The sequence below is a fragment of the Pinus tabuliformis genome, chromosome 5_2, assembly GCF_031772625.1.
Source record: "Pinus tabuliformis cultivar Carrire ecotype Pingquan chromosome 5_2, CPIR1, whole genome shotgun sequence".
Taxonomy (NCBI): Eukaryota; Viridiplantae; Streptophyta; class Pinopsida; order Pinales; family Pinaceae; genus Pinus; species Pinus tabuliformis.
In genome coordinates this window covers 1,042,706,478-1,042,734,255 of record NC_142306.1, presented here as the reverse complement: position 1 = coordinate 1,042,734,255, position 27,778 = coordinate 1,042,706,478, and the positions used below count along the sequence as shown (strand labels likewise).

General features: G+C 41.2%; 1 protein-coding gene across 1 annotated transcript in view; it reads right to left on the bottom strand.

Annotated features, from left to right (window-relative positions):
• The window catches only part of LOC149162803 (HEAT/U-box domain-containing protein), a 407,100-nt gene that overhangs the window by 153,879 nt on the left and 225,443 nt on the right, over positions 1-27,778 (bottom strand). The window contains exons 7-9 of the mRNA XM_089437404.1: positions 25,902-26,054; positions 24,636-25,303; positions 23,786-24,287 (exon numbers count right to left, since the gene is read on the bottom strand). Coding sequence (XP_089293530.1) covers positions 23,786-24,287; positions 24,636-25,303; positions 25,902-26,054 — 1,323 coding nt within the window. The remainder of the gene's footprint in view (positions 1-23,785; positions 24,288-24,635; positions 25,304-25,901; positions 26,055-27,778) is intronic.

The window sequence follows — 27,778 nt, the reverse complement described above, 5'->3', positions numbered from 1 at the left end:
CACAATGATTTTAGGAGAGAAATTGCTAAAGTTAAAAATCAAGGATAAGCAATTACTTATACCCATCTCTTTATGTGCCTCAAGTACATTAGTATGACCAATGGATTCTTCTAGAGAACTAATGACACTTACAACAGGTAATATGTGCATAATATCAGAACCAAGGTTACTTGGGAGCGAAAACGGGGAGTGAGAGCGGGAGTGACATTTTCAGAAGCTCCCGGTTTGGGAGCGATTCCAGGAGCATTTTTTATATAATATATATTTTTTATATTTTGATGCATATATCTCAACAAAAACATGTAGAATGATGAATTAGATATAAAAAACATAGATTGAACCACATTACAACAATCATCTAGAAGTTATAATCTTCATCAACCATGTCCACAAGTTAGTAACATAGTAACATACAACATATTGAGTCTCGTGATTCATCAATCTTAAGGTTTCAAGCTTTCAAAATTCAATATATAACATTTATCATCATTGATCACCAAAGTTGTACTTGTAAGCTAAGTGTAACCATTACAACAAATAATATCTAACATGAAATGAAATGTTATAATATGAAATGTAATGAAACAACTTTCAACTTTCACAAAGCATCATATTCATAATTCATTACTAATGAGTTATAATTGCCAACTTTAAACTTCAAACTTAAATTGTCATATATTGTTTACAAAAAATATCATAATAAATATGAAAGAGTCAATAGTTATAAAAACTACTAGAAACTAGAAAAGACGAGTAAATCTATTATCTATTGCTAATGCTTGGGCCTCTTGCCGCCACGAGAAATGTCTAATTTTTTAGTCTTGTTGGAAAATCAAGATCTTTGTCATTAATATCACCCTCTAAGCATTAATATCCAAAGGTATCTTTGTCATTACCTCTGGATCTGTATAGGGATCTTTGTCATTAATATCACCCTCTAAGGATTAACATAAGATAGAAAAAGCATAGCATGTCAAGTCAAGATTTTGTTTGAGTAATGCATACATTTTTAGGAGGGTCATGATAGAGTGTTAATTTTAGGTATGTTCTATGCAGAGAGAAAATTTACTTCCATTTTCCATTTATCTCAATATCAATTCCAGATTAGCAATTACATTTAGCATGATAGTAAAATGCAGATAGAACATAAACATAAATCGCAGAAGACAAGAGGACACAAGATGTGGTGCCAGCCATGTACAAACCCCAATGTGGGGAAACCCTTGATCAATTCTTCTTATGTTCTTCGATAGTTCAGCAGAGGGAGAGAGATAATACATATACATCAGAAGTCAACATTTTGACTTGTCAAAACAAGAGCAGAGATCTTCAATAGGAAGATGACACATGAGGTAGCAGATCTGAACACAGGTGATTCCATCACCATGTTGTACCCATCACTGTGTTGCACCCATCACTATGTTGCACTTCATTACACTAAGCTGCACTCATCATACTGCATCCATCATCACTGTGCTGCACCCATCATGCTGCACTTCGTCATCACTATGCTGCACCATGCTGCACTTCGCTGCACCATTCAAGTTGCACTTTGCTGCACCATTCATGTTGCACTTTCATAGTGAACTTCATCATCACTATGCTGCACCATGTTGCACTTTGCTGCACCATTCAAGCCATTACTACAATATCACTGAGATCTTCACTGTTGCTTCTTTACCATGTCAACGTGATCCATTGAAATCTTCACTGTGATCTCTATGTTTTCATAGATGCACTGAGATCTCTATTATGACAGTCATTTCATTATGTCAATGAAGTCTTCATCATGATGACTGTATCTTATATCCTTATCATTACTGAGACAGTGATTACTATTGAATAGACCTAGTTACATTCCTTCATTATCAGATTGCTGGAGCTTTGGTACTGCTTTTTCCTTATAGACAGAGATGTGATCTATAGAACAGATCCATGACTGCTCATCCTCGTACCTAGTACTCTACAGGAATACCATGACTGCATACTTGTCATACCTTATCCATGTAATGCGAAGACTGTCATACTAAGGGTTAGGTCTCCATGAAGTTTAGACCTTACTGCAGTAACCCCATCTGAAATCTATACTTGTCCATCCGAGCATTGATTCATAGGCAGTATATTGATATGATCTGCGTCTATATTATGCTTATGAGTTCTGGTCATGACTGCACCTAATACCCTAGCCGAGGTGCAGTCAGACCCTGCCTTTCCATGCGAGATCTTGAATGTGTGCTCTCTGCCTTCTTGACTGCAGCTCCCTTACCCGAGTCCTTGACTGCCTGCGGTGGCATGTGATCATGCTGCCTGCACCCAATACGAAGCCCTCCTTCCTATACGAAGCACTCCTTCCTACACCCTATACTTGTCATCTCAGAAAATGTGATTAGGGCTTGCTTCATTGACTGTAAATTAGGACAACATAGGATCTTCAAGAAGACCCTTTTTCTTCCACGTCTAGGGCACTTCATGGCAACGTTAGGGCATCATTAGGCCAGCGTATATCCTAGGGCACTCCCTCTATGCTCTTCTTCATCAAACCCAAAACATAATGAAGAAAGATCACAAGAGTGTGTGTGTCAAAGTGACTTGAAGGCCACCTCTATTTATACTAAAACGTGGAGGACAAGTGGGGGTAATTTGGTTGCTGGCCAACCTTGACGAATTGTCACATAACACAAATAAATTCATATCTCCATGAATACATGTCGGAATTGGATGATCTTTAGATCAATCCTACATCTCTCGACAAGAGGAATCCAAGAGAAATTTCAGCGGCCATAAATAAGTAGACCCATATGGAGTTCAACAACCAATGTCACTAACATCAAGGTACATAGAGGGATTGGTGCTCTTGATTAAATACGAGTTCCATACCCTAATACATGACAAAATCCAATGGAAACATTGCAATCCCCCCAATCTTGAAATCCTGAAAAACTGATAAGTCTCTTGAATTTTGAATGAAATCTAAAATTCTACTTTCTCCATATGAAATCCAATGAGGTCGAAACCACTCTCAAACATCCTGAGTCATTTCATGGTAATGTTAAAAATTTAAGTCATATTTACTTTAAGAATTTAACATTACCATGAATCGCATATTAATACTAGGGCCATAGGCTTGATCATTAGGCCGCCCCACTCAAAACTTATTTGTTTCTTTGAAAAACAATTGCATTTGGAATATTACTGCAAAAAGAAATTGCAAAAAGACTAAACGCTCCCGAAAAACTAGAGAGCGTTTTTTTGCCAGGAGCGCGCTCCCGACTAGCTCTCGAGTCGCTCCCGCCCGGAGTGTGAATTGGGAGCGGGGGCATGACCGGGGGGGCGGGGGCGCTCCCCTGCAACCCTGATCAGAACCATTACAATCAGGTAGAAGTTGGAACTCCTTATAACCAAGCCAACACTCCATTGTTATCTATGCACCTCTTTTTCTATCCTGATAATATTCCAATACAAACAATGAATGATTCCTGAGAACCAGTAACACTTGGAATAGAAGACATCTGAACTAAGTTGCACGAAACGTCGAAAAGTTTCGGAGTTTCCAAAACTAGTACGTTTAGAAACGTCACCTCCCAAAAACGGAAGCGTCGGCCGAAACGTTGTCTGAAACGCCATATATGTTTATATATATAAAAAGAAACTTATAAATAAGTGAATAACACATTATCTTGCAAGAAAAAAGGGAATAAGACCCATAGATGACAATTTATAAGGAAAACCAAGTCTCTATTTACTCTCATAGATGATTACATAATGGTCAAGTTTCGATCAAGTTTCCACCGAGTTTTGGAGCTTCGAGTACGAGTACGTCTCGAAACGTCGGGTTCCTAGAAGTTTCGTGCGACATAGCATATGAATAAATGAGACCTATTATCGTCTGGTAGATCACAGCAAAATCAAGAATGCAACATGGTTGTCATGATCAGTCACGAACGTTAACAAAACACAAATGATTGTAGGAGAGCAATTGCCAAAGTAAAACTTGTAAAAATTTCTGTTTTCCCACCCCGGTTTTCAGTTTCTCCTTATTTCTCCCATGTAGTTAAATGCCCATTCCCATAACCATACATTTAACAGACTGAAAAAAATAAATATTGCTGAAAACACAAATTCTGGAAATTTTTCAAAATGCTGGAAATTGCAGAATTAAAAATCAGCAATCAAAAACAGCCATTAAAACACATTAAAACACTGATATTTTTGGTCAACTTGACCCTGGAAAAACCCCCTACAACTCTTGGGGAAAACCAGTTTGAGAGCTCTTCTTTATTTCTGAAAATTTCCTTTTTACAGTGAGAATTATTCAGCAAAAAATCAGCAAGCAAATTTACAACTTATCTCATTTCCCGTGCCTCACAGCAATCTGGAAATTACAGCAAACAGGACAGCAATAAATGCTGTACAGCCTCTGTTTTGTGTGCAGAAAAATCAGCGAACTGTTCCTCGATCTTTGTGCAAAAATCTGCCTTTCACTATGTGCTGAATCAGCTGTACAAATCTGCTCAACTGCTGCCTTGGAATGTGTGCCAAGCTGCTGTCTCCTTCTCCTCCCTGCTCAGAAATCTCTCTTGCTCTCTTGCTCTCCTTCTCCCAATCTGCTCATGAAAGAATGAATGACCTTTTCCTCCTTTTCCTCCTTTAATATAACTCCAAGTGACTTTTGGGTGATCCAAGTGACTTTTGGGTGATCTCTAAATCCAATGGCTGAAATAGATTTAGATCAATGGCTGAGATTAAATGCTCATTTAAATCTCACTTTCTATTTTTTAATTCACCCTACTTTAATAAAGACCCACTTAGTCATTTATTTCCAAAGTCACTTTTCCTTTCTAATTTTTCATTTACTTTAAAATTAGACTTAGTAACTTTATCACTTAAAGTCACTTTTAAATTAGATTTAACTTTATAAAATTATAAAGTCACTTTAGGAGAAAAATTAAATTCTTTTGACACTTTTCCCTAGGCCAAAGATCAAAGCCTTAGGGAACCACCTGTCCTCCGGTACCAAATTTCAACACTCCCTCTTACCGAGGAAGGTGTTCCTCACCACACCCATCTTGTCCCTGAAGTAGACATGCTTGCCCCGTGGTAAGGCTTTGGTAAGGATATCTGCAACCTGCTCATCAGTGGAAATATACTCAAGCTTCACAACTTGCTTCTGAACATAGTCTCTGATGAAATGATATCTGATCCCGATATGCTTTGACCTGTCATGAAATACTGGATTCTCCGTGAGTTTAATGCAACTCTGATTATCACAGTAAATCACTGAAGGTCTCAACGGCTGACCAATTAAGCCAAACAACATCTTGCGAAGCCAGATGGCCTCACAACTAGCTAGACTGGCTGCCATATACTCTGCTTCCGCTGAACTCAGTGCTACTGAATGCTGCTTCCGGCTGAACCATGACACCACTGCTGAACCCAACCCAAAACAACACCCTGAAGTGCTCTTCCTATCAGAAGCACAACCTGTCCAATCAGAATCAGGGTATCCTGCCAATCTCACTCCATCTCCCTGCCTGTAGTCCAGACCATAATCCACTGTCCCCTGCAAGTACCGCAAAATGTGTTTTGCAGCCACCCAGTGAACCTTCCTAGGCTCACACATAAACTGACTCATCGTGTTGACTGCAAAACAGATATCTGGTCTAGTGTTGACCAAATACATCAAGGAACCAATCAGCTGCCTGTACAATGTGGGATCCACCAACTCGGAATCCGAAGCATGAAGCTTCTTCCAATTGGTGATCATCGGTGTCGACATGGGTCTACAATCCTCCATGTGGAATCTGCTAAGGATGTCCACAATATACTTCCTCTGCCCCAGGAAGAAATGCCCCTCCTCCTGCAACACCTCCAAACCCAAAAAGTAATGCATCAAGCCGATGTCCTTCATCTCAAACTCCGCCGCAAGATCTCTCTTGCAGTGCTCTATGAGTCTCTCTGCACCTGTAATGATCAAGTCATCCACATACAGCACCAGAATGAGAGGCTCCTCACCAATCACAATAAAGTAAAGGTTCGGATCTGCCTCACTCTTTGTGAAACCCATCCCTTGCAAGTATGCATCTATCCTGGAGTACCAAGCTCTGGGAGCTTGCTTCAGGCCATAAAGGGCCTTCTTCAGTCTGCACACATGGGACTCCTTCCCATGCACCTCAAAGCCCTGTGGCTGCTCAATGTACACCTCCTCCTGTATGAAGCCATTGAGAAATGCGGTCTTCACATCCATCTGGTGGATCTTCCAACCCATCTCTGCTGCTATCGATATAATGGAGCGGATCGAAGTATATCGAGCCACGGGAGCGAAGGTCTCCTCATAATCAACTCCCTCTACCTGGGAGAACCCTCTAGCCACAAACCTCGCTTTGAATTTCTCAATGCTGCCATCTGCAGCATGCTTTACCTTGTAAAGCCATCTGGAAGTAACCACGGATTTGCCCTCAGGCCTCGGCACCACCTCCCAAACATTGTTCATGATAGAAGAATACTCCTCCTGCATGGCCTCTCTCCAGACCTGCTGGCTAGCTGCCTCCTCATAGCTAGAAGGCTCAGAGACAAGGATGCTGGTAACCATCGCCATATAGCTACAAAACCTCTCAGGTGGTCTACTCTCTCTGACCGGCCTCTTCGGCTCAGCAACAGATGTGGCATCTCTCAAGGTGTCCTGAAGCCACTTGGGCTTCCTCTTCCCTGAGCGCACTTCTCCCACCGGAGAATGAAACTCCTCCTCCTCATCATCATCAGTAGCCTAAACTCCTGACTGTCTGTCTGCTGTCCTCCTGCCTGCACCTGAACCTGTAGAAGCTGAGGTACCGTGTGAACTGTCCATCAGTGGACTCCCTAGTGAACTGCTCTGTGAACTGCTCTGCATGCTGCCCGGAGCACCACCCCTCTGGCTCGGCGAGCCACTGCTCACTGATGGACCTGACATCCTCATAGATGTACCTCCGGATCCTCCTGATCCCTGCCCACTGGATCCCTGCGACTGACTCAACTGCTGCTGAGGGTCTGGCTGATCCAGATACTCTAACTCCCGTGACCTCCTAAAGGCCATGTCCTCCTCAAACTTCACATCCCGTCTGACAACAACTCTCCTCTGTGCAAGAATGTAAATCCGAAAGGCCTTTGAGGTCTCACTGTAGCCCACAAAGATACCCTTCTCTGCGGTGGGCTCTAGTTTGGTCCTCTTCTCCTTGGGTATATAGGAGTATGTTATGCATCCAAAGATATGAAGATGACCAATATCAGGCTTCTTCCCAGAGAAAGTCTCCTCCGGAGTCATGTGCCCCAAGGCACGATGCGGACTCCTGTTCTGCAAGTAAACAGCTGTGTTGCAGGCCTCTGCCCACAAGAACAATGGCAACCCCTGATCATGTAACATGGCTTTGGCAGCCCCTATGATGGATCTGTTCTTCCTCTCCGCAACCCCGTTCTGCTGGGGGTTGTAAGGAACAGTGAACTCCCTCCTAATGCCTGCCTCCGCACAATAGTCAACAAACTCTCCAAGGGTGTACTCTCCTCCATTGTCCAACCTCAAGGACTTGATCTTTCGACCTGTCTGAGTCTCCACAAGAGCTCTGAACTCCTGAAACCGCTTGAAGACCTCACTCTTGGTCTTCAAAAAATAAATCCAGGTCCTCCTGGAGTGATCATCAATGAATAAGACATAGTGCTTATATCCACTCAAGGAAACATGAGACATCCGACCGCTCACATCGGAATGAATCAAATCAAGTATCCCAGTCGCTCTGCTGTCACTGCTGGGAAAAGGGGATTTGGCAAACTTGCCCATCGCACAACCTCTGCAAGTATCAAAGTGATCAGTACTGAAATCTGGCACACCTGTAGTGATCTCCCGCAATGTCCTCAAGGCTCCATGATACATATGTCCCATCCTGCGGTGCCAAATCTCACACAGCTCAAAACTGCTAGCTCTGCTGTCGGTACTACTGCTCAATGCCAAAAGGGTTTGGAATGCAAACTTGTACACCTTTGCATGGCGTACACCTATCACTCTAGCTGAATTAGCTGGAGTGCCCCTGGGATACATCAACACCTGTCCTCCCTTGAATAGTACCTCATATCCTCTGTCCTCCAAAGCTGAGACGGATATGAGGTTCTTCCTCATCCCTGGCACATAAAGAACCTTTGACACCTTCAAGGGAGGTTTGGACTCCCTCTGAAATGTCACTGTCCCCACCCCGACTGCTCTAACAACTCTGTCATCACCGAGTACTACCTCAATATCAGTGCCACTCTCTGAAAGCTCTGAGAAGTATTCACAGACTCCTGTCATGTGACGTGAAGCCCCACTGTCCACATACCAAATACCTGAAGATGCTCCGCTAATAGAGGGAAAAGCATGCTCCCTCTGAACCTGTGTGGCAGGTGATCCTGCACTGGAGGACTCACACGTAGTGAACGCAAACTCCCGGTCAAAACGACCTGCAAAGTCCTCAATCTCTGCTGAAGCTTCCACGTCCTGGTTCTTCCCCTTCTTCTTCTTCTTCTCCAGACACACAACTGCATAGTGTCCCATCTTTTGACAATTCCAACACTTAACCTTGGAATAGTCCTTCCGTGTGTTCCCCTGTTTACCTTTACCTTTGCCTTTGCCCCCACCACTGCTTGTGGAAGTCTGCTTCTTCCCTTTGCCTTTCTTGCCTCCTGCCACCAGTGCTACATCCTCATCCTGCTCAACTGGCTTGGCTGCCCCAAGCTGACCTTTCCTGATCTCTGTCTGAATGCAATCATCCCAAAACCTCTCCCATGTGGGAAGGGTCTCACGTGCACAAACCCCATCAGCAAAGTTCAACCATGAACGGGGGAGGCCATTCACTGCAATCCGCACCAACTCAGTGGGTGGAATGGCCTCTCCAATCGCTGCCAACTCATCTCTCACATTAGTAATCTTTGTGAGATATCCAGCTGCACTATCATTACCCATCTTAATGTTCTTCAGCTTCTCCTTCAGGACCATCTTCCGGTTCTCATTGGTACTCTGGTAGAGATTGGACAATGTTGTCCACATCTCATGGGCATTGCTCTTTCCTCTCACATGAGGAATGCAATGGTCTTTGATTCCGTCTAGAATCAACCTCTTACCCTTATTGTTCTTCTTTTTATACTCAGCCAATTGAGTAACATCAGTGGGCACAACAATAGGGTTCTGTGCGGTATGCACCATGATATCCCAGACTTCTGCCTCCTCAAAGATACTCTGCATTCTCTCCTTCCAAACACTGTAATTTGTATGCCCATCCAACTTATCCTCCACCCTCAATCCCAATGACATCCTGCTGTCCTAAAACTGAAAAATAGCACTGCTGTAGTAAAGATAAAACTGCTGTTTATGAAAAAATCAGCTTGCTGGAATTTTCTGAGTGAAAAATCAGCAACTGTAATTTTTCCTTTTGCTGTCCCAAACTGCCCTTCAGCACTCAAGCTCTGATACCATGTAAAAATTTCTGTTTTCCCACCCCGGTTTTCAGTTTCTCCTTATTTCTCCCATGTAGTTAAATGCCCATTCCCATAACCATACATTTAACAGACTGAAAAAAATAAATATTGCTGAAAACACAAATTCTGGAAATTTTTCAGAATGCTGGAAATTGCAGAATTAAAAATCAGCAATCAAAAACAGCCATTAAAACACATTAAAACACTGATATTTTTGGTCAACTTGACCCTGGAAAAACCCCCTACAACTCTTGGGGAAAACCAGTTTGAGAGCTCTTCTTTATTTCTGAAAATTGCCTTTTTACAGTGAGAATTATTCAGCAAAAAATCAGCAAGCAAATTTACAACTTATCTCATTTCCCGTGCCTCACAGCAATCTGGAAATTACAGCAAACAGGACAGCAATATATGTTGTACGGCCTCCGTTTTGTGTGCAGAAAAATCAGCAAACTGCTCCTCGATTTTTGTGCAAAAATCTGTCTTTCACTATGTGCTGAATCAGCTGTACAAATCTGCTCAACTGCTGCCTTGGAATGTGTGCCAAGCTGCTGTCTCCTTCTCCTCCCTGCTCAGAAATCTCTCTTGCTCTCTTGCTCTCCTTCTCCCAATCTGCTCATGAAAGAATGAATGACCTTTTCCTCCTTTTCCTCCTTTAATATAACTCCAAGTGACTTTTGGGTGATCCAAGTGACTTTTGGGTGATCTCTAAATCCAATGGCTGAAATAGATTTAGATCAATGGCTGAGATTAAATGCTCATTTAAATCTCACTTTCTATTTTTTAATTCACCCTATTTTAATAAAGACCCACTTAGTCATTTATTTCCAAAGTCACTTTTCCTTTCTAATTTTTCATTTACTTTAAAATTAGACTTAGTAACTTTATCACTTAAAGTCACTTTTAAATTAGATTTAACTTTATAAAATTATAAAGTCACTTTAGGAGAAAAATTAAATTCTTTTGGACACTTTTCCCTAGGCCAAAGATCAAAGCCTTAGGGAACCACCTTTCCTCCGGTACCAAATTTCAACAAAACTTGAGGATAAGAAACTACTCAAGCTTGCCTCTTTCTATCCTTGACATACTTGTTGGATCGGCGTTGTCTTCTTGGCACAAAGAACAACTGTGCATCCTTACACGTGTTTGGAGTCCCGGGCTTCATGACCCCAGACAGTGATTTTGGTGGGGCAGTGACCCCAAAAGAGGGAGTTCAGGGCACGAGGCCATGAGAAAAAATACCTGGGTCCTAAATGCATTTTGGGTGGTTTTTGGCCCATTGTAGTCCAATACTGCTTTGAAGATCAATGTTGAAGGAAGTTGCAGAATACCTATATATTGTATTGTGAGTTGCTTTCTTAATACAATAAGAGGTGTTGATTTATGTAGCTTGGGAGGTACTCCACAACATTGGGTACTGGGTTTGTGTGAGTTGGCACCACAAAAAGGGCTTTGTGGGAAAAGTACCCCAGTAATGGATTTTGCACCGAAAATTGTGGGCGTGAAACCAAGAGGAGTTTTGATGGTTTGACTTTGACCATTGTTGTAAGTGGAGCACCCTTAAAGGAACCAAGGGGTCCTAAGGAAACCATGGAAAATTTGATCAAATGGAAGAAAAGAATTTGTATTTATATGTAGTGGGCTAATTGTCAAATTGTTCAAGTCGACTTGGCTTGAGAAGTGTCCTTTGGCGAGCTAGTCGTTGCCCAACAGAAACATATAAATATGCCTGAGGCTCATTTGATCAAACATATATCACGAGTGCAGAACATCAAAGGAGAAGGACAATAAGGGAGCCACAGCCTAGAGGAGTCTTTCCAAGTGAAGAAGAAGCTGAGTTTGATGTCATTTTCTGTGTTTGGACAAGGGCCAAGTTAGGTAAGATGTTGGCCAAGTAGTGGAGGACAATTCTGGGCAGAATCTGTGCATGTTTTGGAGGCGTAATTCTCTGTACAATAGGCTGAAGTTTCTGTTTATTGCAGGAGGGCCGAGCCCTAGTTTAGCTAATCTGAGGACTAGAACAGCAGTAAAAGGAGGCAGCATTATCCTAGAGTGATAGCGCGGGAGGAAGGGCGGGTTAGAGAAGGAACAACACAAGTTAAGCAGGTTTTGAGGCAGAGTTTTATGTTAGTTTTTGTAGCATTGAAGGTGTTCTAGTCTCAAAACTTTGTGGAAAGGCTAAAACACAAGAATTCTCCAAAACCCAGAAATCGTTTCTGGAAATTCCACCTAGAAACAACTCAGTTAAATTAATTGATCGATAATTAAAAAAATGTCTAAGTCTAACTTACGGAAAATCAACTAATTAATAGTAATTAATTGAGAAGGATGAGAATTATCTAGAAACTCACACAGATCGACTTGGAAATGATCTCAGCCATTGATTAAGTTTTAATCTTGGTCGTTGAAGTCTCAACTGGCGCTTATAAGAAGAGGTCGATCGGTAGATGGAGAACGCATCAGTGCAGATACTCAATGCCCTAGATAGTTTGAATTCTCAGTAGTAGGAGTGATTTGGCAGTGGAGATCAAGCCAATGGGTGAGTTGCAAGTGGCAGGAGACGTCAACAATATCCAAAGGAAGGATTTCCAGTTCTAGAGAGTAGCTTGCAGAGAGGCAAACATAGCCACAGAGAGGTTGCATAGGGGCTGCACAGTAGCCTCTAGAAGGCAGTTTGATTTGTAGTTTTGGGAGGTCGTTTCAAAGTTCCAGAGGCAAGAAAATTTCATAGAGGTCGGAGAGACACTTCCTCAGTCAGCAGCAGACAGGACGGCTTGAGTAGATGTTGTTCCAGACACTACGTGTGGCAGGTTGCGCAGACGTAACGCAGGGCATGCGCAAAGGTTTTGGATGGCTCACTTGGAGCTAGCAGTCAAAGCTTGGATTGCTTGTGGGGTGAGGAAAATTTCCTCATAAAATTTTGGCCAATATTTTCTTTGTAGGATTGTCAGTTTTCGGCATCCAAATTGTACTCATATTTTATGCTACATAATAAAATATAAACCCTTAGTTGTTGCACTGGCTTTCCCACGTTGGATTTTTCTAGGGACTTTTGCCCAAAAAATAACGGTGTCATGTTTTATGTGTGTGCTAGTATTCTCAATTCCTATTTTTGCTTCCGCTGTATTTTATTTGGTGAAGAAATTGTAGTGTGAATATTTCATTATTTTGCCGTAACCAAAATAAACTGCATAATTAATTTATCAGTTAGAAAAAATATTTCCAATTGTTGCATTTCAAGGAATTTTCACACGCTATCGTAGTACATTTAAAAGAAATAAAGCTCAGAGGCAGAAGAGAGAAAATTTCGTTGTTCAAAGGAAGCAGCATGACAAAAAGTTTTGGGGCTGCACAGTGCCTAGCCAAGCAGTGTGAATTGTTGGCCAAGGGTTCGATTTTCAATTGCGGGGTGGCAAAAAAATTTGACTTGTCCAGAGAAGCGATTCCAACAGGCAGAGGGAGTAGCAACTCAAATTTTTGTAGAGCAGATTTCTTGTCTGGGCACAGAGGGTTTGGAGCAATTCACTAGAGAAAACCAATGTCAGAAGGAAGAGAAATTGCACAAACAGAAGGAGTTTCTCTCAGATGGTTTCTAGCATCAGAAATTCAAATTTCCAGTTGTAGTCGGCAGTAGCAGCAGGCAGGTTTTCTCACTCCAAGGAGTGTGAATAGCAGAGCTAGAAGCCGCGCAGGTGAAAGAGGGATATTTCCACCCTAGATCGAGTTTTTGCAGAGATGGCCACGGTCAGGCTTAGAGATCAGGACAGGTTGGAAGGATCATCCAATTATATCATCTCGAACGCCAAGATGTTATTCCTGCTGGATGAGCTTGGCCTAAAAATCTGTGCAAAAAATGTTGTGGCAAAACCCACTTACATTGATCAGGGGAAAGAATTCAAGAAGGAGATGGCCAAGGCGAAGCGGATGATCCTAGATGGAGTCTGGGGCCATATAGTCTCACATATATCTAGCAAGAACATAGCCAAAGAAATGTGGGATGCTCTCTTAGGTCTATATCCGAATCATTCCAAGCAGCAGAAGATGTTCTTAAAGGAAAAGTTGAGGAACACCGGGATGTAGAAGGGTGAAGGCATTGATCCCTCTCTCACTAGACTTCAGGATATTCGGGATGAGCTTGCAACTGTTGGAGAGACACCTCCACCTACATAAATGGTAAGGATAGCCCTCAACAGTGTCACGGAGAAGTTTGTCCAAAGTATTCTACGAAGAGATATGTTGCCTAGGTGGGACCGGATGTGGGGTGATATTGCTCAGGAGTTGATGAGGCGAGCTCTAGTAAAGAGCTCCATCAATGGCAGCAGCAACAAGGGATCGAAAGGTGTAAAGGAGGAAGATAATGTGGCCCTTGCATCAAAGGGGAGAGCAAAAGGTCCTAGTCAGGGACAAGGCCAATAGGGGGAGAAGAAGAAAAGGAAGGATTTGTCCAAGAACAAGTGCTTTAGGTGTGGCGAGTTTAGCCACTACAGTACTCAGTGTCCTTAAAAGAAGGACAAGGAGAAGCAAGATCAAGTGGCAGCATCAACAGAGATAGCTAAACTCTCCTCTGGGTTAGAGGAAGATTTTTCCATGTTTGCAGCTATACCTCCAGGAGTGAGGTGGGGCAAAGTAGAACTTTAGTCCCAGAGTTGCGCAGAGATTTGGGCATGGTCCATAGGAGAGTTGCAACAGTTGCAGTACACTCTTCTTATGGATCGGTACCCTTGCTTCAGAAGCCCATAGTATTCAGTAGCAGGAGGATCAATAGCACTTGGTGCAATCAGTTCCAGAGTGACAGTTGAAGACTAGTTGCAGTCAAATACTAAGGGGCACAAGGCAGTGTTGATAGCAGTGCAAGAGGCACAGTGTAGAATCAACAGCAACGCAGAATTCCCAGTAGACAGTGCAGAGTTTAGTAGCAGTTAGAGACTCACGAGACAGTTGCAACACAAAGACACAGTTGATTCAGCATTTTGGATACTTCTCAGTTGAAATAGTTGCAGCAACAACAACAACAGTTGAGAGGGAGTGTTAGTTGGGTTGCAGTGCAGATATGGAGTTGGCAGCAATACAGGTGATACAGTGCAATGTTAGCAGCAACACAAATGCAACATCATAGTTGCGCAGTAGTTGGTGGGCAGTGGCAGATAATCACAGTTGCCAGACATAAGTAGCATGTATGGGAGGATGATGCAGAGACAAGGTGTTATAGCAAAAGTGCAGCGCTAAAGAACACTTTCCTCGCTAAGAGTGAGTCTTGTTTTTTGTAACATCAGAGGTGTTCTAGTCTCGAAATTTTGTGGAGAAGCTAAAACACAAGAGTTCTACAAAACCCAAAAATCGCTTCTAGAGATTCCACCTAGAAACAGCTCAATTAAATTAATTGAACCATAATTAAAAATGCTTAAGTCTAACTTAGGGAAATCGATTAATTAATAGTAATTAATTGAGAAAGGTGAGAATTATCTAGAAACTCACACGGATCGACTTGGAGATGATCTCAACCACTGATTAAGTTTAAATCTTGGCCATTGAAGTCTCAATTGGAGATTATCAGAAAAGGTCGATGGGTAGATGGAGAACACACCAATGTAGATATTCAGTGCCCTAGGTAGTTTGAATTCCTAGCAGCAGGAGTGATTCAGCAGTGGAGATCGAGCCAGTGGGTGAGTTGCAGATGGCAGGAGGGGTCAACAGTTTCCAAAGGAAGCATTTGCAGTTTCGGAGATTAGTTTGCAGAGAGGTAGAGATAGCCACCGAGAGGTTGCGTAGGGGCTACGCAGAAGCCTCTAAGAGGTTGTTCGATTTGCAGATTCGGGAGGTCGTTTTAGAGTTCTGGAGGCAGGAAAATTTCATAGAGGTCGGAGAGACACTTCCTCTGTCAACAGCAGACAAGACGGCTTAAGTAACAGTTGTTCCAGGCAGTGCATGTGGCAGGCTGCACAGAGATGATGCAGGGCCTATGCAAAGGTTTTGGATAACTTACTTGGAGCCGGTAGTCAAGCCCAAATTGCTTGTGAGGTGAGGAATATTTCCTCACAAAATTTTTGGAGTATTTTCTCTATGGGATTGCCAGTGCTCGGCGTCCAGATTGTACTCAGATTTTTTGTTGCATAATAAAATATAAACCCTCAGTTGCTGCACCACTTTTCCCACATAGGGTCTTTCCGGGGACTTTTGTCCAAAAATAACGATGTCATGTTTTATGTGTGTGTGCTAGTATTTCTCAATTTCTTATTTTGCTTCCACAGTATTTTATTTGGTGAAGAAATTAGAGTGTGCATACTTCGTTATTTTGTCATAAACAAAATAAGCTACATAATTAATTTATCAAATAGAAGAAACATTTTCAGTTTTTACATTTCAAGGAATTTTCACATTTTAGGGCTAGGGTGGATTCTCAGGAATCCCTAACTAGGGCTGAAAATCTTCAGGTGCATGCATAGGCCATGAAGGATTTCAAGGGCAGAATCATGACATCCTAAAGGTATGTTGGTTGTCCTTCAAGATTGATGTTTTGCTAGGTTGATTAGGTCTAGTTTGGACAGAATTGATAGTAGCTTAAGTACAAGTGTGGAGAGTTGTTACAAGTTGCTTCATGCCATATGTACAGTCCCTTGTGAAGGACAACAGGGTTGTCAATGGGCAATCTCATGAAGCCCTAAGGATTAACTCTTTTGAGGAAGCACGGGAGCAGTCAAGTGGGCTAGTTATCAAGCCCTAGTTCATTGAGTTGCAAAGAGGTCATCTTCAGCGATAAGAAGGTAGCCTCCAAGAGCTAAGACATGTCGTCTTTATGTTAGTTTCTGTAGCATCGAATAGTTGTTCTAGTCTCGGATTGTGTCTAAGAGATTAAGGAACATATGATATTCAAAACCCAAAAAATGTTTCATGAGATAAGCTTGTGAAACGTCTTAATTGAATTAATTAACCATCATTTAAATTTTTTAAATTTTCCAAAGTCTAACTTAGGAAAACTGGCTAATTAATAGAAATTAATTAAGAAAAGTTGAGAAAGCTCTAGAAACTCACACAGATTGAGTTTGAGATGATCTTAGTCATTGATAACGATTTAATCATGGTCGTTGGTGATTCAAAGAGATCATAAGAGTAGGACGATGGGGATGAAGAAGATACACTTGAGCACAGTTGTGAGACACATCGAGAGCGAGTTCCTTCGCAAATCAAGCTATCCAGTTGAATAGTATGAGCCAGAAGGAAAGTAGAGGGAAGAGGGAGCAGTAGCAGTCATTTCCGGTGGAGCTCCAGTGTTGGAGAGTCAGCAACAGGAGGGCCACAGTATTTCCTCAGTGAGGTTGCAAAAAGGCAACGAAAAAGCTTTGAGAAGGGAGTTCAATTCAGCTGAAGAGTTGGACGATTTAGGTGCTAGTGGCCAGGAAAATTTCCAGGAGGCCAAGCAAGTCATCTCCAGAAGTAGAGTCAAATAGAACGACATATTTCGGGCAGCTCCACAGGCAGTGCAAGTAGGGCCTACGCAAAGGCTGATGCATGGGCCTTCAAGTGGCCCAGGCAAAGCCATATCTGGAGCGGGTTCGGTTGTCGAGTGAGACAATTTGTCTCACAAATATTTTGGCCAATTATTTTGTTGGAGGATAGCTAGATTGACATCCAAATATTGTACTTAGATTTTACTACTGCATAATAATCAAATAAACCCTCATTTGTTGCATTGGTTTTCCCTACGAGGTTTTTCAAGGGACGTTAGTCCAAAAATATTGGTGTCATTTTCATTGTGTGTGCATCTATTTTCTCAGTTCCTATTTATTTTCCGCAGCGTAATTTTATTGTGAAGAATTGCAATGTGATTTATTCATTATTTGTCATAACAAATAAACTACATAATTAATCATTTAGAAGAATAAATTTCCATTTGTTGCAATTTCAAGGAATTTTCACATGGTATCAGAGCATTGAAAATCAAATCGGAGGCTCAGTAGCGAGAAGGAGAAAATTGTGCAAGTCCAGAGGGAGTTCTGAGCACAGCTTTTTGAAGATTTGCGCAAGCCACCATGAACTGTGAATTGCAGAGGCAGAGGATTCAATTTTCAGTTGCAAGTTACAGAAAATAAAATAAAAATAAAAATAATATAAATAAATACATAAATAAAAACAAAACAAAACAAAAAATCAATCAACCTTAGAAGCAGAGATTTGCAAGTGGTGGATCTGTCGTATAGAGGGTTTCAGTGATCAAAGCAATTAGTTCATTGAGTAGATCAGGGTGCAATTGGTTTGCGCAAGTTTTGTAGCAATAGATCAGTGCTAGGTGGAAGAGAAAAACACACAGAGGAATTTCCAAAATTTCTCTGAGGTTTTCCAGATTCAATTTTCAGGAGGAGATCTAAGATTTCCAGTTGCAGTAGGAGGGACTTCCAGAAGGTTGAGCAAGTTGCCCAGTCGAAGTAGCAGACAGTGTGAGGACAAGAGATGGACATTTGGAGGCAGACAGTAGCAGATCTACGCATTCCTGAAGGGAGTGTGAGAAGCAAAGAAAGAAGCCAAGCAGAAAAAGGAGATTCCTGTTTATTTCCCAGTTTTTGACTTTTCGCAGGGATGGTCGCAGCAGGTCTCAAAGATCAAGATAGACTTGATGGAGCCTCAAACTTTGGTATCTGGAAGGCTAGAATGTTATTCTTGTTGGGTGAGGATGGCCTAAAAGAGTTCATTACTGTAGCCATAGTTATACCGGCAAACTGTATCCAGCCCCACGAGTATAGGAAGGATATGGCCAAAGCTAAGAGGATGGTCTTGGATGGAGTTTAAGATCATATTGTCTTGCATATTTCTGAGAAGGCAACAACAAGAGAAATGTGGGAAGTCGTTGTGATGTTATACCAGGACCAATTAGAGAATCGAAAAATGGTTCTCGAGGAGAAGGTGAGGACCACAAAGATGATGAAGGGTGAGGGCATAACTTTGTATCTCACCAAAATTCGAGATGTCCAAGATGAGATAGCAGTTGTAAGAGATAAGCTAGAGGATAGTGAACTTGTGCGAATAGCACTAAATGGGTTTACCAAAGAGTGGGCCATGTTTGTTCAAGGAATTACTGGACGAGACATAATGCCTGACTGGGAACGCCTATGGAGTGATTTCACACAAGAGGAGCTAAGGTTCAGTCTTGTTCAAGGTACTACCAGCAGCAATAGCAAAGGACTGAAGGTTGAGAAGGAGGAGAAAAATGCAGCCCTTGCTAGTAAAGGAAAGGTGAAGAAAGGTCCCAATCAAGGACAAGGCTTAAAGGGAGGAGAGAAGAAGAATAAAGATCTATTGAAGATCAAATGCTTCAGGTGTGGTGAGTTTGGTCACTATGGCACCCAGTGTCCCAAGAAGAAGGAGGACAAGAAGGGGCAGCAGCAGACTGCATCTTCAGCAGACATAGATGAGTTAGCCTCTAGGATGGAGGAATTTGCATTAATAGTAACTATACCTCCAGATGGAGAAGTAGCATGATAGCTTCAGAGTTGCAAGATTAACAAGGTCCAAGGAGGACTACATCAGACAAGTGCTTCTTCTTGGATCACTACCTTAGCTACGGGGACCCAAAGTTTTCAGTAGCAAGAGGATCAATGTCAAATGGCGTAGTCAAATCTTGAGAGACACATGCAGAGACTAGTTGCAGTCAATTACTAGAGGGGCACAAAGACAGATGCACAGACAGTTACTCAGTAGACAATGCATAAACAATTGTAGTCAAAGACTTAGGAGACAGTGGCAGAGCCAATATGAGGACACAATGGATCCGTAAAGTATTTCTGAGTTGCATTTGTTGAAGTAGAAGCAGCAACAACATGAGATCAGTTGCAGCGCAGGCAGAGTCGGCAACACTACAGGGTGGCACAATGTGTCAAAATTCTATCTCTGCAACAACTGATTTATTTTACCTACTTATTTCCAAATAAGTTATTTACAAAAACCCTTCAATAAACATTAAAATAAATTATGTTGTAGATATCACACCATAAAACAGAAACAAACGCATGCACAAGAATCAAACACATCAACACAGACATTTTGGACAATTGTCCCCGGAAAAACCCAATCCAGGAAAACTGGTGCAGCAGGGAGGATTTTACTATTCAGCAATTCTTCAATAAAACTAGGTGCCAAACTGGCTTACCCAACAGAGAAAAATTCTCCAGTGCTTCTCCCAGTCTCAGTGTCAGGCTTGCAGGCCTCTACGCATCTCCCAAACCCTCTGCATCAGCTCCTGCCTCTCTGTGTCAGCACTAGGCCTCTCTGCGTCACCCACACAAGCCCTCCAGTGACTGCGCAGTTATGTTGCCTTTGCATCTGCCTGAGAGGCTCTGCCTCTGCCTCACTAACCTCTGCGTTGGTCTTCTGGTGTTGTTCCTAACTCTCTATTCCGTACCCGCTAGCTCTTGCTACTCTCCAGACCACTAGTTCGAATTTCTCAACTAACCCCGCTCCAGAAATCGAATTGACTGATCTCCCTCAATTTGTTCTCCAACTGACCCTCAAGCCTCTTCTTATACTTTTCCTGTTGGTCCTTCAACGGCCGAGATTAAATCTCTAATCAACGGTTAAGATTAGGTTTGGCTTGATCCAAGACTTTTGGAACCTTCTAACCCAGTTTTATATTAATACCCCTTAATATTTTATTTTTCGTAAGTTTAGACCAATGTTGCACGAAGCGCGCCCCCCTGGTTCCAAGCCCGAAAGCGTGTCCCATGCGGAAGTGCCTAGGAAGCTTCGCCGGAAGCGCGCTTCTCAAATTCGGAAGTGCACTTCCGATTTCTTTTGCCGCTTCCTGGACTTTTCGGAAGCATGCTTCGTACAGTGCTTCAGGCGTCGGAAACGTGGCGCTTCGGAGGAGGAAGCGTACGTTCCCGTACGCTTCCGGAAAAGCATTTAGAAAATCGTTTTTTTTTTTCAATTTTTTTTAATTTTAGGTGAGTTTGCTTGTTGGGGGTGGGTCCACCTTGGGTTAGGGTGATGAATGAAGGCCAAAAAAATATAAATATAGCAGATGCTCCCTCATGGTAATGTTAAATTCTTAAAGTAAAAGTGACATTCTCCTTTATTTTTCATTTTCATCCTTTTACTTAAATTTTTAACATTACCATGAAATGACTCAAGATGTTTGAGAGTGGTTCCAGCCTCATTGGACTTCATATGGAGAAAATAGAATTTCATATCCTATTCAAAATTCAGCAAACTTAACAGTTTTCAGGAATTCAGGATCAATGGGATTGTGGCATTTCATTAGATTATATCAAGTATGAAGGTATGCGATTAGCATTTAATCAAGAGCACCAAGCCCTATATGTACCCTAGTGTTGGTGGTGTTAATTGTTGAACTCCTTTGTCACGCGGCACGCCCTTAGCAAAAAATTACTTTTCAATCAAGTCAAAATCATCGATCAAACATGTTAAGCTTTTTCTACCATATTTTAAATCTTGAATTAGATAGTTTGATCAAAATTGGGCAATGTTGACTAATATCCCTAGACAATCGAGGTAGAGGCAAAGGCTAGACAAGAGGAGAAGAATCTAGATTCTAGATGGTTGATGCATCTAAATGGTTGATGCTCGAATAATTAATCATTAATGTACAATGGATGTTATATCTATCTTGATTTATGCAAAAATATGCATGTTTTCATGTCTTCTACAACTAATTTGGTATTTGGGATGTTTGTTTTGAGTATAAATGCAAAAAAATATAAAAAAATAAAATATATATATATATAGCAGACGCTTCACTTCCTAGATTTTTGGAAAATGACGCTTTCGCGTCCCCGCTTCCAAAAAACGTCCCTGCTTCGTGCAACATTGGTTTAGACTTAGGAACTCCATTAAAAATATTAATTATTTTAATATCTCCCAAACCGGTTAGAATCTGCACAAACCATTTCGAGTCTTGGAGATCTCATGTGCTTTAGCCTCTCCACCAATTCTCATGGCTAGAGCACATCCGATGCTACCCCAAATCAACACAATGCAATGTCAGCGTCAATGTAGATGTAGCATGATTTACCTATAGGGCTAGCAAATGAATCAGAGTATGCGCAATGGCTTGATTGATAGTGATAGGATGTTACAGAGGTTAGACATCAACAGCGTGAGAGAAGATGTTATGGGAGAGAACACCTTCATCGCTGAGAGGAAGTGTTCGTCTTTGTAGCATCGAACAGGTGTTACAGTCTCATTTTGTGTGTAAGAGACTAAGGAACATGAAATCTTCAAAACCCAAAAAAGGTTTCGCGAGATAAGCTTGTGAAACACTTTAATTAAATTAATTAACTATCATTTAAATTTTTCCTAAGTCTAACTTACAAAAATTGGTTAATTAATAGTAATTAATTAAGGAAATTGAAAAAGCTCTAGAAACTCACATGGATCGAGTTTGAGATGATCTTAGTCATTGATAACAATTTAATCATGGCCATTGGTGATCAAACGAGAGATTATAAGAGCAAGACGATGGGGATGAAGAAGGCACACTTGAGCACGGGTGTGAGACACAGGGAGAGCGAGTTCCTTGACAAATCAAGCTATCCAGTTGCAAAGTTCGAGCCAAAAGGAAAGCAGAAGCAAGAGGGGGTAGTAGCAGTCATTTTCGGTGGAGTTTCATTGTCAAAGAGTCAACAGCAAGAGGGTCACATTATTTCCTCAAAGAGATTACACAGAGGCAGCGCAGAAGCATCAGAGGGCAATTCAATTCAGTTGAAGAGGAGGTTGATTCAGGTGCTAATGGCCAAGAAAATTTCCAGGAGGCCAACTAAGTCATCTCCAAATGCAAAGTCAGGCAGAACGACAAATTTCGAGTAGCCCCATAGGCACTGCAAGTAGGATCTGCCCAGAGGCTCATGCAAGGGCTTTCAAGTGGCCCAGAGAGAACCATATTTGGAGCGGCATCAGTTCTCAGGTGAGACAATTTGTCTCACAAATAGTTTAGCCAGATTATTTTGTTGAAGGATAGTCAGATTGGCATCCAGATATTGTTCTCAAATTTTGTTGCCGGATAATAATAAAATAAACCCTCATCTGCTGCACCCAGTTTCCCTTCGGGGTTTTCCCGATGACGTAGTCATAAAATATCAGTGTCTTTTTTATTTTGTGTGCACTTATTTTCTCAATTCCAGTTTATTTTCCGCAGCATAATTTTATTGTGAAGAATAGAAGTGTGATTTATTCGTTATTTGTCGGGACAAATAAACTGCATAATTAATCAGTTATAAGAATAAATTTCCAATTGCTGCAATTTCAAGAATCTTCACATTTTCGAGCAGCAAAGAGGCAAGGAGTGGGAAGTGTTAAAGTCCCTAAGTGTTGGTGTCTTTGAAGGAAGAAAGAGCAGCTAGAGGTCAGATTGAGTTGGGCCAGAGTTCAATGACCTAAAGGAGCAGTGATCATTGATAGTGGCAGATTGTTGAACTGTAGAAGGGAAGGCAAAGGACTCGCCAGATGTCTTCAAGGTACGAGGACTGAAAGGACTGTGGATGTCCACCATCAGAAGTAGGTCAGTTATACTTTGTTCAGGGTACAATGGTCATCATAGTTGTTTATACCAAGCCCTAGTTGTTAGGGTTGAAAATTTTGTCTTGTGTACTAGTTGATTCACTGCTATTGTTATACCATTGTGCAAAGTAGAAGTGTTGTGACATTTGAGTGTGTTTGTGATCGTGATACTCAAACAAGATTCTTGAGTGCCATGGTCCTAAATGGGTTTTGGGTGGTTTTTGGCCCATTGTAATCCAATACTGCTTTGCAGATTAATGTTGAAGGAGGCTGCAGAATACCTATATATTGTATTGTGAACTGCTTTGTTAATACAATAAGCAAGAGGTGCAGCTCCAAGTTTATTGTGTACTGTGTACTGTGTCATTGTTTGCTTTCTGCTTTTGCTCTCTTGCACAAGTTTATCAGTCACTATTTTCTACAGTACTGTAGTATGAACAATGAATTCTTCCTGAGAACCATTGACACTAGTAAACATATTAATGAAATAAGAATCATCCCTAATCAGCTATAACTCAACACAACCAAGCAAATACTACTGTTATCCATGCATATCTTTCTAAGTCCTTCAAATTTTCCAGTACAAACAATGAATGCTTTCTGAGAACCAGCGACACTAGAAACAGGAGATCTCCAAATGAAATGAGACACATTGCAAATCAAATAGAACACAGCACAATCAAGCACATAATATTACCATTGCTATAGAATATAGTAAGGTATGCATGACATGCAATTATGATTATTTCACATTTAAAATGGCGTCACATAGAAATATAAGTCCTGAATCAAAATAAGTTTAATTTCATACCATCGATTTAATTAATGGAAATGACTTTGCAGCAAAAGGTCTTGCAAGGTAAACCAAAGGCCAGTTTGTTCCCTTCTCCATCACACATGTTCCCAATAAAGAGAAAAATTCTGAAAGTTGATCCACGTGCTGATTGCATTCAAGTGATGCACCATCTCCGGATAGCTGAATGATTTTCAGTGATTCTGTTTGGAATTGATCGCTGAAGGCCTGAAGCAAGCTAGGATCCAAAGTGGAGATGCTTGATAAAATTTCAATAATATAGTTCCCCAACTCCTGCAGGAAACTCTTGGGATAATTGGGAAGCGGCTTAACCTGGATGTTTTGTGCTGTAGTCTGGATACTCTTTGTGACTAAAGCACCATCTTTATCCACTACTGCTCCATTATTAATATATGACTTTCTTTTTGTGATGTAATCATACCATAAAAGCTTAAAAATAATGCTATCAATTAGTCTAACACGAAAATTTTCAATAGAGCATAACCCATCTTCGACATATCTGCATGAAAACAGAATTATCAGTTCATTTCAAGAGAAATTAAAAAAATTTCAACGCAATTGAATCTGAACACCAACAACTTGACAAGAAATTTTCATCGCAGAGCACCAACTTCAGACACTCTTCATGGCCTTTTCTAAACAATTATATGGCATAGTTACTATGATGATTTATTCTGTGAGCATAAGCACATGCCCACCAAATTTTTTTATATGCTACCAAAAGTATCTAGGTTATCATTATATATAGTTTGTCCATTCAAAATGAAAAATGCTACCAAAACTCATACAAAACAAGCCAAAATCCATGGATAAGAAAGATTTCAAACAGAAAATAAAGAGTCCAGACCTTGATGCATTGTTTACAGTCCACATAAAGCATTCTTTCATGGCTCTAAAAAGAGCAACTTGATCAGCCGGCGAATTGAGACACATAGAATTCCCTTCCCAAAGGCTTCGAAAGAAATCAATAAATTGTTCTGCTGAAATTGTACCAGGAGGCATAGAGCTTAACATAGGCAGCAGGCAAGGATATGATGCCTGTTGTGACCCATAGCAACCACGTCTGAGAAAACACCATAGTCGAGGTAATATGACTTTCTGAAGAGGAGCAGCCCTCCAAGCTTCTGGAAACTTCATTGTAAAGAACAGCAGCATATTCCACATGGAAGAATGACAAGTTGGATCCTTTTCTTGAAATGATCCAAGGACAATACTTGCTGGAATCTTCATGTCTCCTTCGCTAAAAACTTGTGGAACATACTTCACAAAACTCAGGAACACTTGGTAGACAGCACTACGAACTCTAGAACTTCGTGACTTCAAAATTTCCTGAAAGAATTTGTGAGTACGGCAAATCCTCTCTGCTGCTGTGATAGCTCCAGATCTTGCCTTTGCAGCATTCTTTAAATCAAGACCATCAGAACAACTTCCATTTTCAGATGCTGACCTTTGTAAATATGTCCCAATAAAAACATCAAGAAGAGATGCTAAAGCAAGCAAAGAGGATGACACGACCTGAAATATCCACACACTCTATCAGATGATACAGACAAAGAAGAAAATAACTAATACAAGCAATGATGACAAAACAACTGAATCACTGATAACAAAAGAAAATATGATCAGGGATTGAAGCCTTAACTTAGAAATACAAGGAATTAATGAGAAAACTAAAAAGCTAATCTTATTAACCAATACGCAAAATGGAAAAAGGAAAATGATGTAAAGCAGTAGTGTTATACCAACATGATATTGAAACACAAAAGATGAGTTTGTTTTATTGACAAAATAATGCCCGCCAAACAAATTGCCCAATGATGTATGGAGAAGAGAAACAAAAAGGATGAAACTTCATCACACCAGAATATTCTTTTTCAAAATATAGATTTCCAGATGCATGCAGTTTGTCATAGTTTCGGAGATTAACAAATGAGATGAACCAACATTCTAATCAAAAAAACAACAATTCAAATAATCAGATGCCAACCATGCAGTTTAGGATATAGAAAATGATATGCAAGTGATAAGGGAATTGGAAGTACAACTCACAGTTAAAATTTCATCTGCTAAATAATCTCAAGAGGATACCTAAGAAGTCAGTGATCATGCTTACAAGCTCATGCATTTCTTCCAATTCTTCTATTGGAGCTGTTTTGTCAGATATTGTTTGCGGTGTAAGCTTCAAATTCTCATCCAAGTACTGAAAAATCTCATTTCCACAGAAAATCAGAGCTTCCAATCTTTTCTCCTGGACTGGAAAGGCCACCTGAAAGGCATTTTCAGAATATTAACAGAAGATAGCATAAAAAAAGAAGCAAGTCATACAAGGTGCATTTCTGGTTATGATCATAGTTTTCTTTTTCAGTACTCTAGATGTATTGATAAACTGTGATAGATATTGATGTAAATGGCTGGAGTCCAAAACACATATGCATTGAAAATTGAAAAAAAACACTGTGAGAGTAAACTAAGGTTGCATTTTCATCAAAAGCAATCCTTTTTATTTTAACCATGAAAATCTAGCTGCTGTATCTAGACAGACAGTCTTTCCCATAAATTGTCAATTCTTGAAGCATGTTCTCTTTTATTTTCTTCTTCCTACAAATTGGCAGTGTATGAACGTTCATGGCTGTACCAATCTGCCATCACTGTAGGGCCTGTTACCGCTCAAACTAGCAGGGGTCCTAGGAGGGGATCCTAAAGGGCAACTACTAGGTCAAGGGCAAAAATGGAGCGATACCCCATTGTCACCTCAGCTAAGGCTCCCTGCTCTTTACAGACTTTCACCAATGGGAGGAGACCCGATATAAAGGGGAATCACTAGATGAGTAGGTCAATAAGGTGATAAGGAGGTGATTCCTAAGGCCTATTCACAAGAAAGACTAAACTTATGGTTTTCTTGCTCGGGAAGCAAGGTGATAGGCTCTATAGGAAGGGCTAAAAGGATTCTCGAGGCTGGGGTTTGGGAGTATATCTTGTAAAGATGATTCCAAGACCTAGAAATACTTATGGAGAATTGGTCTTTGTATGATCTTTGTAAGATTAGAATTTTTAGGTTGCGGGACCACACGAGACCAAGTGGACCCAGAATTAGGTCAAGGAAGTGGTATTGATCACTTAAGGAGGGGCTTGACCTAATTATTGAAGTGAAGAGGATCAGTGGAAAAATCTTCTTGAAGTAAAGTGCAATGAACCAAGTGGGGTCACTAACCAAGGAAAACCTAGGGCAAAAAACGATCCTTGAGCTAAGGCTTCCAATATCTCGAGATCCCACAGTCGGAATTTAGTGAAATTTGGAGGGCCTCTAGAAAAAACATCAATACAGTAATGGGCAAGAGATCGAAGTCTTTTGATGGCTAGAGCATGAGATAACTGATGCCCTAGATGACATATGAGGCTAGGCCTAAAAAGAGAAAGGGAGGTGAGAGAAATAAGCTTTGAAAGTGAGCACCTATGGAAGGATTAGTGTCTTGTCCTTTTGGAGAGATGGAGTCAATGAGAATTTATTGTTTGGAAAGAATTCACCCAATCAAGGAGGCCTTCAAGTAACTTTGCATGCCATTAGGGCATGAGAACAGCTACTTGAAGGACTTTATACTTTGATTTGCAATAATTGATGACTTATCGAGATGTATTTAGTATAAATTATCTCTAGGAACATTCACCCATTCATACATGGCCCATGACATGATGCAACGCTATAAAAGATCAAAATTTCCACCAATTTGTATAGGAAAGCAGCAAATTTCAGACTTGTATAGCGAAATTCCGAGCAACTTTCAAGTGACAAGGTTAGTGTTGCGGGGGAGCGCCCCCCCCCCCTTCGAACCCGCTCCCGAAGCGCGCTCCGGGCGGGCGGCTCGGAGCGCGCTCCCAAAATCGCCGCCGGATGGGAGCGATTTTCGGGAGCGGCTCGGGAGCGCGCTCCCAAAATCGCTCCTGGACGGGAGCGATTCCGGGAGCGATTTTGGGAGCGCGCTCTCGTAAAAA